Raw genomic sequence first — 18,618 nt, 5'->3', positions numbered from 1 at the left:
TTGTGATGAAACACGTCGCTTGGATTTACACAACGGAATAATTTTGTAAACATAGGTTATTAACACATACGTGAAACTATTTAGAACAAACATATTTTGTCATAAATTTTCATAATAGTATTCATTTGCAGTTATACCATTATATCCGAAGAAATTTCCACGACGAAGGGCAATGAAAAAAAAAATGATTTCAGTACATTTTACACGACACGTCACACGAGGTCATCTTTTGAAACTATGTTAAGCTGTATGTACTATGGGAACACGTGCAGCCCCGTGCCGAGACGGAATAAAACACACGCCTAGTGATACCCAACCCACCAACCTCACTTACTTAGATAATACTTAGATAACCCGCCAGGAGAAAGCCAACTTATAAACAGTCATATTAAAAAATCACAAAAAAATGACAAAAAAAAACTTAAAATTTTTCCTCAAAACGTGATCTTAACCAACTTTTCCGCACACAGGCATGTAGTAAAAACACAAAAAATCTATTTATTTCTCCCAAAACTCGTTCAAACCTAACTTTCCCCTTACAATCCCATACAAAACTACACAGCACTCACTCGTTGGGATACGGCGGCTCGGGGAAGTTGAGGCCGCCGCACTCGTACGCGGCGAGCGTCACGCGCGCTATGTGCGGGCCCAGGTACAGCAGGAACGTGTGCAGCCCCGTGCCGAGACCGACCGACGAGCACACGCCCAGTATCACCCACCAGCCCCACCATGCTAGTGTTAACACTGCTTCCTGGAAAACAAACATTTTTTATAAAAAAAGAATGCAGAAAAATCATTTTTTGTAAGAAAAAGAAAACATTTTTTGTAAAAAGAAAACACTTTTTGTGCAAGAAACGCGGATATATGAACGAATAGTTGGATTAGTGTAACAGACTTGATATGCGTGTCATGTAACCCAACTAGGGGTGATGTGATTTTCAATATTAAAAGCTTATATTAAAAGCACTTTTTTGAGTGTATTTTTTTGTAATTACTAAAAAGTACATACCTGTACATAACTCTGATGTGGTCCATTAATATAGAAAGAGACGGCGATACCGCTGACTAGAACAACTATAGACGCCGCTAAGCCCTTGTACGCTAACAGTCTGAAAAATTTTAATATTTTTTTAATAAAATGGGAATAATAATACCAACACTTATATTATTCTTTTCTTTGATATCATTTTAACATTAAATCTCTTGATACACTTGATACAGGAAATAGGTATGTAACAAAAAATTATATATGTATAAGCCCATAGCTATAGTAACTAATTACATATAACTGATGACTCTTGTATTCTAAATTACTGGGTATTTTAACATATGTATGTAATTATCTTATGGTATGTAATATTATAAAACAATAAGTATCTGCAATGATGGCACAGTCATGACAAAATTCTAACTTTGATTTCGTTTTTATTGCAGACAAAGAATTAGATGCCTGTAAAAGATTATCTTTTAACACAAACCTAAATTTTGCATACTAATTAATAATTATATCTAGTCTTACAAATTATTTAATTAAATACCTTCGTAACCCAGTTGAGCATAATATAAATAATTCCCGGAAGAAATATTCAAGTGTGGTGAACGGTCGCCTCCATAGCACTAGACTGTCTGTATCCATTGGAGTTGCTTTTATTCTGAAAATCAATCATTATTCATTAAATATCATCAATAATAAGTGTTATTAATTCAAATTCAATTAATTAAAAGGAACAATAAAGAATTACATCCGTCATATACGAAAAAATGACCCAAATCTCGACTAAAGCTTTAAAAGTGTAGATATTTTAAATGTTTTATGCAAAATATATCAATTGAATAGTTGAATATTCGAGAAAAATAGTGTAACAATTTATATTTCTTCGAATCGAACATTTCTCTTGAAACGTGATCATCTATAGTTTATTACTCTTTCAATGAATTATTGAGTTAATGGCCCATTTATAATGGAATTTACATCTAGTACTGTAGTAGGTATTTTTATAAAATCAGCACTGAAATGATAAAGGGCCGAAACACATAACCGTGTTGCGGCCCAAAAGAATCACTTCTCAATTCTCAATACTTCTGTAGCCTAAAAATAACATCTGCAGGTGATATTTCAATAAATGACCTTCCGAACATAAAAGTTGTCTTAATTCATGTTCCCAAAAATATTTCTTTAAAATAACATTGGAAGGATCTGTTGATTGAGACACGTAAGATTTCATGGCTAATAAAATATCTGTGCCTCCAGTGAATAAGGGAGTAAGACGAGTTATTCCCTTTGGTTTTTATTGCACCATTGGATTCAGCTCGTCAAAATACACAACATATCAAAAGGACATATCTCTAGCTGCATCCTAACCCATTTTTTCGAATGACCCAAACGGTATAAGTAGGGTGTGATTAACGGTATAAGTTACCTTATCCATCATTTTAGGCAATCGCAAAGGAACTATTCATCTCGAGTCAAAATAACCCACGAACACGAGGACGTATGTGTAGTTATACTTTTTGAATAAAGACATAATTCATTTTGTTCCATCCGTGCTAACACTATTTTAGTATATAAACGCATTTGTGTCATTTTTCTAACATGAGCATAAAGGAACAACTCTTAGGCCCAGATTCACAGTCGTGACTTTACTTTAGAGCAAAAGAGTCTTCACAAAGTAAACTTTGTATGACCGAAGTTTACTTTCAACATATTTAATTTCAGAGAGAATTGCTTGACTTTCCTTAGAAAAGTACGGTCCCAAAGTAAAGTACAGGGTAAGACGTGTAACTGTTACTTTATACGCATAATTTATGTTTTTATTATTATTAAATTAAGTTATATTTCCATAAAAAAACATATTATATAATAATAACATTATTATTTTATATGAAAAATGAAATGTTTACAAAAAAAACCATTATGTAGGAAGATTATAGTAGAAATATCAAAAACCGGTAGACACCGCAAAATTCGTCAGAAAAATATTATAATAATGTTAAAAGACAAACGAAACAATGCAACGATCAACACATCAACAAAAAAATGTTACTCGACATGACGTTTCGATCTATAACCCAACCATATTAAAATGTGTTTCTGTTCTAGGAAATTGGTTTAAAATGAAGGCCTACATAATTTATACGCATAGTCATGTAAAGTTTACTTTGAGACCAAAGTCATGATTATCGGCTCCTTAGCCTTTACTAAGTAAAGTATAGTTTCTGGAAAGTAAAGATGAGCTTGACACGACTAAGAAATATATTTTTGGTTGAAAGTAGATCTTTCCATCAAAGTAAAGTTAAAGTGCGATCTATGAATCTTGGCCTTAGTGTCATTGGTTCAAGTGACGACATGAGATAGTTTCGCATTAATGCCGTGTTGTAATTGGTCTATTTGAATACTGCACGGAAACAACAGACACTATTTCTTTTTGCTTAATAATATTTTTCAATCGTTTTTTCAATAAATATGCAACAATAAATCTTTATATTTAAAAAAAAGGTATTTATCAATCAACTTGGAATACTAATAATATTTCTATGGAAATTAACTATTTTTTGCAATAGATAAAAATACAGTTTTAATTAACACATTAAGTGCATTTAATGATATTATACTCTTTGTTTATATAAATACAGAACGATAATTATTGAATTATCTAAAAAAGCCAACAATAATGTTAAACTTATATTTTCTTCTTATATTTGGGTAAGTTTTATAAAAAATAACTAGTTTTTAATCTTTTTTTTTTTAATTTAATCTAACCAATAATACTATAATTATAGACGCATAGAAAAAAAAATTATAACCAGTCTTGTAGAGTCTCTTCAAGTCGTATTTGCATCCAAGGCACCTTCAAATCTGTGCTTAATTTTTTCATAAAATCTCTGTGGCTCATTGTTTTTTCTTTATTTATCTATATTATTTTGATATTATAAGATATAGAAATTGTTAAGATTTCATATCATGCCGTAAAATATCGCCACAGACCACCTATAACTTTCCCTGTAAGGTAACTTAACATACAGGAATATGGTTTTCGAGCTTCTCTTAACTCTTTATAGTGCTTGTATCCTCAATGTATAACACATATTCGTTTATAACCACCAGACAACATCTCAGCCACCCAATCCTCTTTCTTGGAGTCCAAATCCAGCAGAGGACAACAGTCATTTACTAAAATTGAAGGTTTTTCGTCCTAGTGTTAAAGTTTTCTGGATCCTATTTTATACTCAATATATAGTATATAATACTATATCATGTAAAACGTGACTTGGAAAAAAAATATTCAAATAAATCACAAAATAATTTTTTTAAACAATCGTTAAAGTTACGAAAAGCCCAATTATACGTCAAAATGACGTACAACATCCTCTTTACTACAAAATGGCGGAATTTACCGGGAAGAGCCAACTATGTACTGCTAGGTCTCGACGGCTAATGAGTTGTTTCTGGATTTCGAAGTGATTCGATGGTAAATATAGAAAAGACAAAGATATTTCGCCGCGGTGTACATCAAATTTACGTAGATTGGACTTCTAGGGTTAAATGCATAAACACCTAAATGTTGTTTTGTTTTTATTATATCTAATAACGTTAAAAAATCCGTTGATTTCACTCGTTTTTCAAGCTACATGCATGGTTGTTCCACTAAAAGGCTTCAATTGAGTCATAAAGTACACAAATTTCAAGCATGATAAGTCGCATTATTTCTATAAAACCAAAACTGGCAATAATATAAGTCGTGTTATGCGACTATGAACATAGTGCTTTAGGGCATAAGTCGTTATATTGCAAAGAGCAAAAAAAAATTATGTGAATACATTGAGTTATTCCATGAAGTACTCGTTCATAAGGCCACAACTACAAAAAAACACGAAAAAAGTATATTTATGGGGTTGTTAAAATATCTGTTTATATGTAAAACTAAAGTCTAACATCATATCTTACCCATACAAGCTTAAAAATTTGAAGTTATAAAGATTTAGTGTTGATATATAGTTTTTTGTCTCTCCTGAAAAGTGATGTTTTTGAGTTATTCCCTTATTCACTGGAGGCACAGATATGTCCTATTACCAAAACATAAACCGAACTGCGTGCTTTTGTTACATCATTATGTACCTTGTTAGGGAAGAATAAATTGAGACACGATCTCAATTTCCGAACGCAAACAATGAGTTTACTTTTATAGTCTTTATACATACATAAATCTTGATATTCTTCGTAATAACTTACTGCGTAGGTACTAAGGTCTTACAAAGAATTTAAGTTAGGCGGTTTTGTAATAAGTTACGCAGTACAACGTATAGGTACTTCGGAGTTTAATTTAAGTGAGTGCTCTGGTTTCTAAATAATGCTCATCCAATTTTTACGTACATCAACTATAAACCACGTCTCCAAAAATATTACAATGGTCATCTCAATGTTCTTTAAAATCTTCATCTCAATTTCCTTTTAAATCTCATAATAGGAATTTATCCTACAAAATGTCTCTCATGCCAGTGCACGTAATTCTGAACCTTATTTTTACAGCATTAAAGCCTCATAATGGAAATTTATCATACAAAAATTACCTCTATGCCAGTACACTAGATTTTAAACCTTATTACCCAAGAAATAGAACACAGGTTCAACTCAAAACTTACTTTATCTCCTTAGGATGTGTATGGTGCAGACCGTTGCGCGTGCGCTGCTCCGTGTCCACTTGCACCGCAACCGCCAGCTTGTAGTACCCTAAGCGGGCGAGCTGAAATAGCCGTATACGTTATGCACTGGTTGGAAAAAGAGATGTATATATATTTCATAGTTCATTTGTGATTGAGGGTTGAAATGGGTTTCACGGGTGCTAATAATATCTAGTGATATCGAATTAGCACATAAACGGGTGTAGTAAATACTAGCCATATTAGCTTTAAATACATACAAATATATTGTTTATCAGAAGAATTATTTACATTTTTAAAGTAGATACGAATTATTTGCAATATCGTATTGCAATTTCATAAAATTTATAAATCATGACGCGACGTGAAGATTTTACACCAGATTGGTACCTATATGTAATAAACGATAAATTCAATTATTTTTTATATTCAATGATTAATTATTATTGATCAGAATAAGAACAATTCGAGCGGATTGCAAAAATAAGAACATCGTTAGAGCAATACACATGTAACTATTGTAATAGGTATACATAATAATATTAAAATGTCAATCTATGTGATAAAAAAATAAAGATCAGTTCCGGATAAGAAATTATTATTCTATTCGTGTTTGATGTGAATTAAAAATTATTATTCAAGGCTAAGTTATGAAGGTGCAATCAAATACTACTATGTGTGTTATTTCTAGTTGAATAATGATATAGTGGAGTGAAGATAGATTGACGAATGATCTAGATTCTAGAAAATTAGAAATTGTCCAATGAAATCTAGGTATAGGTAGGTACCTCATATTACTACTGATAAAAAAGTTAAGCACACGTATTCGGATACGTTAGGCAATTTCTTTTTTAATAATAGAGAATACTGGCATAATAAATAAAAGTTTAATGCTGTTACAACTCTAGTAAAAATTCACACGCAAACACACATTAAAATCAAAGAGCCTTCTAATATAATATAAACAATGCCCTTACCACTATATCAATATATGTATATAATTATGTATCTCTTGACTCATTGAAAGAAAATCACAACTTAATGAATTCGGCGAATAAACAAACATAATTAAACAAGAGTAAATAAGGATCATTAATTAATTTCATATTATGATCAAATGACTACGCTTAATTGAGATTAATTAAAAAGTTTTTACTTTCATAATTTAAGTATCAAATGAGGTATAGCCTGTATTTTATTGGATTAAGATTGGAATAACCAAAAAGTATTCAGTTTTATGAAAGCTTGTAATGAAATAATTATAATAAAATGCATGGATTGTAGATCTATGTTTAAAACTTAAGCGATGCTTTATATTTCCTAGGTATTTCGGAGACATAATGGCCCATGTATTTATAGACGGTACTTTGAAAATTGGATTTTTTTTTTAATATTTTTATTAGTAAATTTTATGAGGTCTGTCTATTATCTAATATCTGTGTGTGAGTTTTATAGTTATATTAAAAAAAAAAACCCTTAGAACGTAAAATTATCCATAAGAAGGTTACGAGAAATGATAAGATATTCTTATCAGCAGTTATCAGGAAATATTAATAAAGAAAAGGTTAATGAATCTCGGAGATTTCCTCAGATAGTGCTTTATTTATAGTAAAATTTATATAAAAGTAAAACGAAACGGGAATATAGAAATGTATTTTCATAAAATAAAAATTTTCGTGACGAAAACATGCACGAAGGACAAAAGTTTTTAGTTCATTTTGTTAGTTCATATTGTACTAGCTGTGCTCCGCGGTTTTACCCGCAGTGCTACGCAACTGTTGGTCTTAGCGAGATGATATTATGTAGCCTATAGCCTTCCTCGATGAATGGGCTATCTAACACCGAAAGAATTTTTCAAATCGGACTAGTTCCCGAGATTAGCGCGTTCAAACAATAAACTCTTCAGCTTTATAATATTAGTATAGATAATTGTGTCTTCCGAATTAAAATATAACTTATAATTTTATAAGCAATACTTTATTCTAGATAGATGTAAAACGCTCCTTAACTAAGGTTGAAAAATTGCAATTTTGAAAAAATTGAAAAAGAAAATTTTCTCAAATAGAAATGGTTATCTTCTGCATGTTTTTCTATACTTTCTGAAACGAAATAATAGAAGGATACTGTTTTTTAATCAATAAATGTAATGGTAATAAAATACCCATTAAACGAGACATTCAATATACCTAGCATCTCTGATTTTTGAATCCTATCACATTTTTGAAAACCGGAGAGAAAATTTGTGGATAGTAGAAATTTCAAATATAAATCAGCTAGTTAAGTGAATCAATAAAATATTTATATTTTTAGCCATAGCCCATAACACATACATAATGTAGAGATACCTACTTTGATATAATTTTTACGATTTGCAATTGACAACATTTCATTTTTTATAAGGCCATAAAAGAAAAATACCGTTTCTTTATTTTGCTCTTGCGATTACAGAAAAAAAATTATTTCATTTTTTAATCGCATATTTTAAGAGAAATTAAATAAAAACGATAAATGTGATGATGACGTCATACATACGGAGGAATAAAAATGAGCCTTAGCCTAATTTAAAAAAGTTAAAAAAAAAAACTATCAGTGACATTTACAGGATATGGCATGTGTCAAATTTCATATTAATGTCATTTTTGTGAATTAATCATGTCAACAAACTTTTAAATCGTGTTATTGTGTTTTGGTTTTCTAATTTAATCTCATTACCGAGATGTTTGTTTGATTGGAGTTGGACCAATTTATTTATATTATACAAATAGTGCCTATAGTGTTCATAATTTTCTTGAAATAAAAGACTTTGTTTACTTCTTAGATGTTTACTTACTAAAAGTTGTATTTATTTAACACTTTCCAACGTTTTTGGAATAGTATATTTGCTTCCCAGAAATTTCCAGCGCCCCTTAACAAATCCTGCATAAAGTGATCATCATCAGTACTTGTGAATAAGTTTCTTTTGTTTAAAATTTGGATCAGCAAATAACAAATAACAATATTTACAAAACTTGACGAATCAAAGTGACAAATGTGCCAAAATGTCAACTGTCAAGATTTCTTTAGGTATGTGGCAAAGGAAAAAATGTATTCCTCCGTATGTATGACGTCATTTGGCGCTTACGACATTTTAGAATGAGATGATTTTAAAACTCAAAAAGATGAATGAAAACTTCGATATTTAGAAAAAGCAAAAAATACGTGTATCATAATTTTTGATCTAGTTTTCATTAAAATAAAAAAATAAGTAGCTTAAAATTTTGAAATGTTGTCAATTTACTAGTAAGTAGGAAAACCATGCATTAATACGATATTATAAATTAATTAAAACCAAGCTATTTATCGCGTCCACTATGTACATAGTCGGTCATTAAGCTCCAATACATCGTTATGAAATTAATGAGGCGTGACTCTCGCGCCGATAATGGGGAGCTATTGATTGTAACACTACACACGAACAAATAGAAACCCAGTTAAATATGCTTACACTTATCTCTCCACTTTAAACCACAGATTAGTAAATAACCATAGATAATAAAATACGTAGTACTACGTAATAAAAAACTACGTCAATCACCACACTACGAGCGACTTATTCCGCGTCAAAGAAACACGTTTCCACCAAAGCGCAAGTGAAACTGTTCTGAAGACTGTGACATCACAAAACATTTCACTTTCAAAAAATCAACCATCTATCTATAGCTTCCTATAACTCTCAGTTCACTTTCGTTTGAGGTCACCTAATCGTGTTTATTCATGATTTTTCAAGAAATCATTTATTAGATAAGAACGACGGACGCCGACCGACGCTGACGCTTCGTTTTCTTAGAATATTTTAAATGATACTGAATTTAAAATTATGCGATAAGTAATTATGTACCTTGTTGCTTTTTAATGCAAAGTGTACAGAGGAAACTATGCTATCTGTATAGTCACGTAAACATCACAATTTCAAGAATGTAATTAGGTCACATTATGTCTTCTTGAAATTGTGTTATTAGACAAAGGAATAAATAATGTATATTTATAAGTGGTAGACTTATAAATATGCACAGGTTATTGACCACAGTACATACATTAAAAATAAATAAACGCACAAAGAAGATTTGCCTCGAAATGACTCGGCAGTTTAAGAATTAATATAATGTGCATGTGCAGACTGCAGATGGGTCATTGTCAAATTTTGCGCAGGTTAACTTGTCCCTCAAAACTTTTTTACTTCTTTTCCATTAAAAAGTCAACTGTCACTAAAAACTTACAGCAAATACAAACTTAATCGCATTAATAAACATATTTTAATAAAATAAAGACTTAGTTTTCATTTTTTATTTTATTTTTTAAAGTAACATTTTGGTTTTTTCTGGTAACAGAAGGGTTTTCCATACAAATTTGACCTGTCCCAAGTAGCACTTCGTTACAGAAAATATAAAATAACTACAATTTCCAATATACCAACCCACATCAATTAAAATATTAATATAAACAGAATATTGTGAATATTTCTAAAAGTACATTTTAAAACCGATCAGTGCTAAAATTTATTTTATAAAATTTTTTTTAACTTTGTCCCACGTAGTGTTTGGAAACGTGTGCACTACTATGTTACTAAATAAATCATTACTCAAAATAGAGGTGGCGCTGTTTTCGACTTTCTATTAGCTTGAGCGAGGTTTCTGCAGCCATTGTGGTCGTTCGTTAGGTCTGGGGGAGGGGTACATTGAATCTCAGTCGACCGCGTGGCGCTGAACGTGCCGCGTGTTTTTATTCCGCATCAACATTGTTACCTACCTATTAAAGTAAGGAAAACCGTTTTTTTCTATTAACTTACGTTCACTTTATTGTATAAAAGGTAATTATGCTCAATTTGAAATAAAAAAATAACTAAATGCATTATTCTATGATTTATGTCTTTTAGAATGTAAAATTTACAACTCTGTTATCATCATTCTGTTACTTAGTTCATGGTAACAGAGTTGAGTAAGCATGTATTCTGTACCTTTTGTTTGAAATGTTATATTTGTAATAATTTTTTTTCTTAAGAATCGGTTTCCCAAAGTAATTTTGAGTTGTTATATGTAAATAAATCATATTTAATTAAATGTAACCTTGAAGATATTGTTACAGGCTATTCTGCCGTTATTAACGCCCTTAAAATGCCTCTCACGCCAGCTGAGAAGCAAGCAAGTTAATAGAAACAGATCGAAGTTATTTACAGATTATATAAAATTTAAGTTACAATTAGAAACAGTTAACAAGAGATAGGAGACGTATAAAAAAACAATGCAACAGAGAAAAACGAAAGAAGTCTAAAAGTAAGGACGGCAATCCAGAAAATCCAGTAAATGCTATTAAAAATGGCCATGAAAAAGTTAAGAATCTGAAGGTAAAGTATGCTATTGATAAAATATTCGACAAGAAGGCCGTTAAAATGTGTAGGCAGGAAATATAAATTATACAAGAGTGTCTTGTTGTGGATCAAAGTTTCATATGAAAAAAATCAGCCCACATGTAAGAAAAATGTTTTTAGAACCAAAATCAATCTTTTCGAACGTGACGACATATCAAGAGTATGCAATTTATTCACTTATAGTACAAAAAGAACAACTAAGTTACTGTGTTACAACTCTGTTACTTTCGTGTCCCGAAGATTAAAGAACTTAGTTACGAAATTTAGGAAAAGCTATTCAATATAATACTGCTAAATTACAATAGGTTAATTTGTCAGTTAATGAAGAGGTTACATGTTGTAATTAGCTGTTAATTTACAGATATTTCATGGAGTAGTGTAGAATTTAAGGTTTGTTATTATTCATAAAGTAACAGAGTTGACTAAAATTGTAAATAAATTACTGTTAAACTTTAAAAAAGCTTGTGCTTCTAATGGTGATTATAAGATATAAGACTGTAATTAATATAAAAACCAAAATATGTGCGACTGGCTTATTTAGTTTAATGATAAAAGGTAAAGTGTAATAATAACAGAGTTGTATTTTTTCTCCACCCTGACGCACTAAATCTGAAATAAATCTTAAATTATTAGCTAAACATCTCGGCCAACTTGAATTAGTTAATAACTTCAGTTATTTTAACAGGCACGGGCTGAAGAAAAGTTCAATTTTAAAATATTTTCTTTTTCACTTTTTTGAAATCTGCAGTTACGTTTACCTGCGCAAAATTTGACAATGACCCAGATAACGCTTTCTAATCACTTTAATCATATAATTTTAATTATTAACCTTTGAAATAATTTTTGTGTTCAAAAATATTAAGTTCTATGAAATGTTCTTTTTTCTGTGGTCTCTTAGTTTGTAACAAATATATCTAAGTACTGTATATTATATGGCACAATGGACGTGAAGTTCCTAATTTATATTATCTCAATCGATTTATTGTAAACAATATTTCTAGCTCTATTGGTCGCATTGGACTTTAACATTGTCTCCTAGACACGTAAAACAATGTAAGTACCAGACGCGTAATTTATCGACAACAGCTGATTGACGTGGCGCTACTCCAACACGTCTTTCTTTCTCTTCCGTCAATTCTATTTGCATTCGAATTTGAACTCTAATCAGATAATTATAATGAGCATACTAGTATCGATTATGTAGGATTGATTTGATAAAACTAACCTTAATACTTCAATGTTAATGGCGAGTTTTTTGTTAGCATAAAAATAGTGGCGTGATCGTCGCGTGCGCGCTGTTGAGGCGTGGTTGTGCGGACAGAGCTAGTGACCTGCATAGGGTACTCCGTGCTACGTATGCAGTGATTATGCGTTGATACGGAAGTATATTGCTTCCGTTATTTAATTCAATTACTGCTTGTTGCTAAGTAGTAATAGGTAAGTAGTAGTGCGTAGTAATAGTATTCTTCATCATGTCTATAAGCTTCAGGATGTCGTAAATGTAACTGAGCCGTACTTAACCCAGATGTTACTGAAACAATTTTTGTTATCATATTAAGGTGAAATTTACATATTGTGTCCATATAGCATAAAGTTTCACTGGAAAAATAATATAAAAATTTTATCTGTTGTGGAAATCCCGGAAAATGGTGTACTTTTAAAAGGACGGTAGTAATATGTACTACTAAGTAGGTAGACTGTGATATTAAAATGATAACATACATTTCTCATATATTTATTTAGCAATATGAAAGTTTTCAAAACATAATTTAGGATGCAAGGTTACATTACATTTAGGACAATAGAAATTGGCTTTTTTGTGGCATTCTAAACACCGAAGTTGCTTTTCTCTGTACCGAATGATATGTTCTTTTCCATCAAATCGAGAGGTTTCGCGGAAACTTTGGGATACCCTAGCACCTTTACGTTCCATATTCTTTTTATATGTTTCGAGCAGAGCAGTTCCAACACTTCTGCGAAAGTGGAGATAGTCATACTCGCCCCCGTTTTTCTTATATATTTGCCAAGAATTATGTATTGCCATATCTAGTCCATGACAAATCAAAGAAAAATACCACTTCTTGCCTCTGATAGATGTCCTGTACAAACCGATGTTTTGGTCGGATCTGTCCACCCCTCCCATGTTCTCGTTACACTTTTTTACGACAGCAGGCTGATCTACAAGAATATGTTTCTTCTGTTGTTGTGAAAATCTCTTTACCTTAGACACAGGCTGAATCGTATCAGAGTTTGATGCAACAGTCACAACACTGTTATCATTCCATTTGCAAACTAAAATTTGTTCTGCCCTGGTTGATTGATGCTTGGTTGATTGTACCTCGTGGTGTCTTTTTCAATGCTTTGTTAGCAGGCAAAGGACATTTCGCGACGCGATTTTCACGTACTGTGCCAGTAGCCTTTATTCCTCGTACTCGAAGTTCATCGATGAGATGAATGGATGTAAAAAAGTTGTCAAAAAACAAATGGAATGCAGCTTTGCCATATATTTGTCGCAGTACATCGGCATACTGTAATACAACGCTTGCACCCAATCCCAGAGGCTTTTGGTATTTGTTTTGACTACCAACATCATTCGATTGTCCTTGGTATGGATCAAACCAAACTATGTAACCTAGCCGTGTCGCTCCGACCCAAAATTTATACCCCCATCTTATCGGTTTCCCTCTTATAAATTGCTTGCATGGATGGCCTCCATAGTAGGGAACCATAGCTTCGTCGATGCTGTGATGCTCTTCAAAGAGTGCATGCGCAGAAAAGTTTTTGTTGAGCAAATCAAACAGTTCTCGTACCTTAGCAAACTTATCATTAGTCTTCAGGGTTGTGTTGTCACAACAATGCAGATTTTTCATAATGTAAGTGAATTTATCCCTAGATATTGCGTTGTATACTATTGGCATGCCGCAATCTGAAGAATTTTCCCAGTACATATACCTTCTAGGCAAAACGACGTATCCGCTATAAAGTAAAACTCCAATAAAACAACGCATATCATCGGTGCTAACGCTGACAGGCTTGTTGGAATTTTTTTGAGCTGCGTATAGATTGGTGTATTTTACAAGCATGTTTATAATATTATCTCCAAAGAGCAATTCAAAATACTCCAATGGATTCAAATGTGTAGCCGCTGTCTTCAATTCCTGCCATTGCTCAAAAGAAGGTTGAATGTCTCGTGAAACCCATTTATAAGTTTTGTTTTTTTGAATAGTCACGCTAATCGTCGTCTCCTCATTTGAATCTGAAATTGACCGTGTCCTCTGATTCACCTCATTTGAATCTGAAGTGTATGGGTCTCTTCTTCCGGCCCTACACGTCTGCGCTTTGATAACTGTATGAGGGGTATGTTGTCTTCATCGTCATCACTACAGTTACCTGCCAATGTGTCACTTATTTCAGCCTGTGCTCGTAACTGGCTTCCTGGTAAATTACTCAAAGCTACATGGTTTTCATCTCCTGAATCCTCGTCAGTAACATCATCGTTACAATTTTCAGGTGGCAAGATGATTATAGAATCGGGTACTTCGCTTTCTTCGTCCTCTTCTAACTCGGTAATAATCTCATGCAGTCTCAAAGGACGTGACCGTTTCGCTTTCGCCCTAAAATACAAAACAATACTCTGTAGTAGTACATATTACTACTGGTCGTTTAAAAGAACGGCAATTAAAACTGCATAAATATCACACATAAAATGTAATCTTATACTAGGTGATATATATTTCTGATAAAACACGTTTCGAATTAGGTGTATTTAGAATCATTTACTAATTTGTTATAATTTTAGTGATAATACACTTACCTTGAATTATCCATGGAAAATAACAGAAATTCGAAATTAATTTAAAAATATACCACTGTTATGAAACGACACAATACTTTAATTGTCCACTTCCTACAACCGTGAGGTGTCGAATGAATATAAACATTTTTTTCAATAATGCCCTCATTGTTTATAATAATTTTATTTATGCTGCGTCCTTTTAAAAGAACGATAGTAACAACTGGGTTAATTGGCTTGATGTTTTCGTTTGAGAAAATGTTCTATTCAATGTTGCGTCCTTGTCCACGACGTCAGCGTTGCAAATTTGCAAATTTTTCAATTATAAATCATAACTGACTTATGATAAGCACTTCGTCTCTATACCTATTAAGGGATATTTATTGTATCTAGAAAGAGTCATATTTATCAGCTATATAATATATCAGTCTCGTGGTAAATTATTATGAAAACTTCAGTCAGGCTGTTACTCTTTTTAACCGACTTCAAAAAAAAGGAGGAGGTTATCAATTCGGCCGGTATATTTTTTTTTATGTATGTACACCGATTACTCCGAGGTGTAATTGTTCTCAATTACTCTTTGTTCGATGCGGGATGGTGTCGAATTGGTCCCATAAAAATTTTATTCGGATAGGCCCAGTAGTTTTTATTTTATGAGCATTTTTGTCTGTAGGTATTTGTAAATTTTGCAAGTGCACATTTGAAGTCGGTTGTTTTTAACGCAGTTATCACTTGTTATAAGAAGCTAGTGAACTGATTAAAAATTACATATAGGTAGGTTATGTTAAACCAATTTAACGTTAACGAAGTCGCTTGCAAGAACTAGCGTAACTTTAATATGAAAGTAAATTCAGCAATGCAGTTCGCTATAGTTGTTTGTATTTTCATATATTGCAAACTAAATATCCTAACGAACCGTGCACGCTTTGAAAGTCGCATGACTTTAGCACTTTCACATTTACTTTCAAACCAATTTACTGCGAGTGTGAAATAACTTCCTAATCTTAGAAACACACTTCTCTAGTTTTAATGATCCCTCAATTCAACCTTTACCCTATAATTCTCTGAGTTTATTGCTTTTTAATTGTCTCTTATGTGATACACTATACAATTATAGTTGCTTCCTTTATATCTGTTTAAATATTTCATTCGTTATCACTCACTATTGATCTTTCATTACTCTCCCGATTAGTTAATTGGCGTTAAAATGCTTTGAGACATGACTTCTCTTAGATCCCAAAAGTGAACATCAAAGGGTACTCTCATTCAATTTATTCACAGTGAAAAACAGAAGACACATGTTAGATGTACCCACATGTCAATTTGTTTTCCCATTATCTCTATGAAAAACGACCACAAAGCTTTTTAGGTCAGCACTGTTGAGTGGCGACGAAATAAAATTTGTTGGAAAAATTGAGTGCTGTATTCTGCGTTGATCACAAATTAATTAGTATTAATGATGTAATCTCAGCCTTATTTAAATTTGTTAAGATTATTATTTTACGTCTATAAACTTATACAATATACATTATACATATCTATTCTAATATTATACCTAAAGCTGAAGAGTTTGTTTGTTTGTTTGAACGGGCTAATCTCAAGAACTACTGGTATCTACAATTTGAAAAATTATTTCGTTGTTAGATAGCCCGTTTATCGACGGAGGCTATATATAACATCACACTAAGACCAACAACAACAGCAATGCGGGTGAAACCGCGGAGCACAGCTAGTAGGTACTTAATAAAAATAAAATATCAGATATGGGCAGATATCATTTGCTGAGAAAGTACTGTGCTTGGATCTTTAAATCTAAAATATTAATATTTTCTTATTTATTGCCTTGCTATCTTTCGGCAAACATACTATCCCACTTGTCTAAACAAATCTGTCTACACGATAACATTTATGGCTCACAATGTTAGCAATGATTTATCAGCACTATAATCAAGTGGGGATAAAAATAAATTATACACATTCTTGATACACATGAAACATTGACCTAATCAGCCAAGCGTGTGTGCCAAATCAGTGACAGTGAATGACAATAAGTTCGCCCAATGTTTCTGATATAAGATATTTATAAAAACGTCCTAGTTATAAAAAAAAGTATTCTGCAAGTAGAGTAGGTTAAATTAGAGTTGTCCGGATAAAAACTCTTTCCCATTTCCCTAAAGGATTTTAAATGTTAATGCTAACATTTGTTTGGGTTGTTTTTCGCAAATTTCTAAAAGTTATGTTATTATAGGACTAACTGGCTGTGCTCCGCAGTTTCACTATCGGATAAAAAACCCTTTAAGGTAGATGTACCATATTACGTAAGTGTACGAAATTCCGTAAGTTTTCTGTTTAGGCCTAAAAATAAGAAAACTTCTAATTGTATCAAAATGTTATAAAATTATCTATTATGTGTGTATAGTAGAGCGTCTTTTACACGCGTTAAAAAGAACAGTAACCATCGTCGGCTCAGTTGTCACGTCTCCCTTGGTCAGTCTGCGCCAAACCGCCATAAAGCTAGTGTGTTTGTTGCGTACGCGTAAGCTACCGCGCGGATTTTCATAAGGATATTGCGAGTGATATGTAGATATTTTCATAACTCAGTAATGTAATTATTTTTAAAGGTTTTAAAACAAACTGATTGATTACCGTTTCAAGTTACTTCATTTAGTATTTAGCGAGTAAATTTAAATTTTCTGATTGCCGCAATTACCTACCCCAAAAACCAACCGTGTCCCTTATTACGTAATAATTACGGAATAGAGGAAAGGAAGGTGATTTTGTTTTTTGTAATTTGTCAGGAACGAGATGAGATAAGTAAACGAAAAAAGCTGTTACAGGTCTAATATATAACAGAGTTTCTTGGAATCAAATTACGTATTACGTGTTTATTTCTCTGTGTTATGAAATACGTGTGTAAAGAGAAAACATTTTTTTTACTTTCAACAGATTCGTCACAAATAACATCGGTACAAAATCATTAATTTGTTTAATTTACTTGTATCTTCCAATATATTTTTTGGTAACTATTACTAATATGATTGCATTCCTATACAATTCAAGTTATTTTATGTTGATAAGAAGAGTTACTCGTTAGAAATGTATGTTAATGTGACTACCGCAATTACCTACACTGTTTTTGGCTGTGTCTCTTATTACGGTAGATATAAAAGTACCTGAGTGAGCTATTGCATTTTAAATTTTTTTTTCAGGTCGAAATGTCAAACAAAAAGTACTCCAACGAGGACCTCGCCAACGCTTTAGAGGAAATAAAAAATGGCACCATGACAATATATCGTGCATCTAAGGTATATAACATACCCAATCAGACCTTGCATGATAAAATTAAAAAAAAATATAAAAAACAAGAGTCAGCAGGAGCTCCAACAGTCCTGTCATCCGCAGAAGAAGATTTATTAGTAAAATGGATATTGCATATGGCGGAAATTGGTTTCCCAGTTACAAAAGACCAACTGCTACACTCGGTAGCTAAATTACTGATAGCATTGAAGCGTCAAAATCCATTTAAGGACGGAGTTCCTGGCAGACATTGGTACGAGGCCTTTCTGAAAAGAAACCCAATGATAAGCAAGAGAGTATGTCAAGCATTGACTACTGCCCGTGTAAACGCTACTGAAGAAAAAATAAGGGGCTGGTTTCAACGAGTCCGAAAATATTTCGAAGAGAACAATCTCATGGCTGTGTTGGAAGACCCCGCACGCGTGTTCAACTGCGATGAGTCTGCCTTTTTTTTGTGTCCGAAAGG

The 18,618-nt window shown here is 32.2% G+C and overlaps 1 protein-coding gene across 1 annotated transcript in view; it reads right to left on the bottom strand.

Moving 5' to 3' along the window:
- The window catches only part of LOC123700038 (vacuole membrane protein 1), a 28,509-nt gene that overhangs the window by 3,512 nt on the left and 6,379 nt on the right, over positions 1–18,618 (bottom strand). Inside the window, exons 2-5 of the mRNA XM_045647143.1 lie at positions 5,641–5,741; positions 1,539–1,652; positions 1,010–1,109; positions 570–751 (exon numbers count right to left, since the gene is read on the bottom strand). Of these exons, the coding sequence (XP_045503099.1) occupies positions 570–751; positions 1,010–1,109; positions 1,539–1,652; positions 5,641–5,741 (497 nt within the window). The remainder of the gene's footprint in view (positions 1–569; positions 752–1,009; positions 1,110–1,538; positions 1,653–5,640; positions 5,742–18,618) is intronic.

This window comes from Colias croceus, chromosome 19 (genome assembly GCF_905220415.1).
Source record: "Colias croceus chromosome 19, ilColCroc2.1".
Taxonomy (NCBI): domain Eukaryota; kingdom Metazoa; phylum Arthropoda; class Insecta; order Lepidoptera; family Pieridae; genus Colias; species Colias croceus.
The sequence above is the reverse complement of the archived record's forward strand: the minus strand, read 5'-3'. Positions and strand labels throughout refer to the sequence as shown.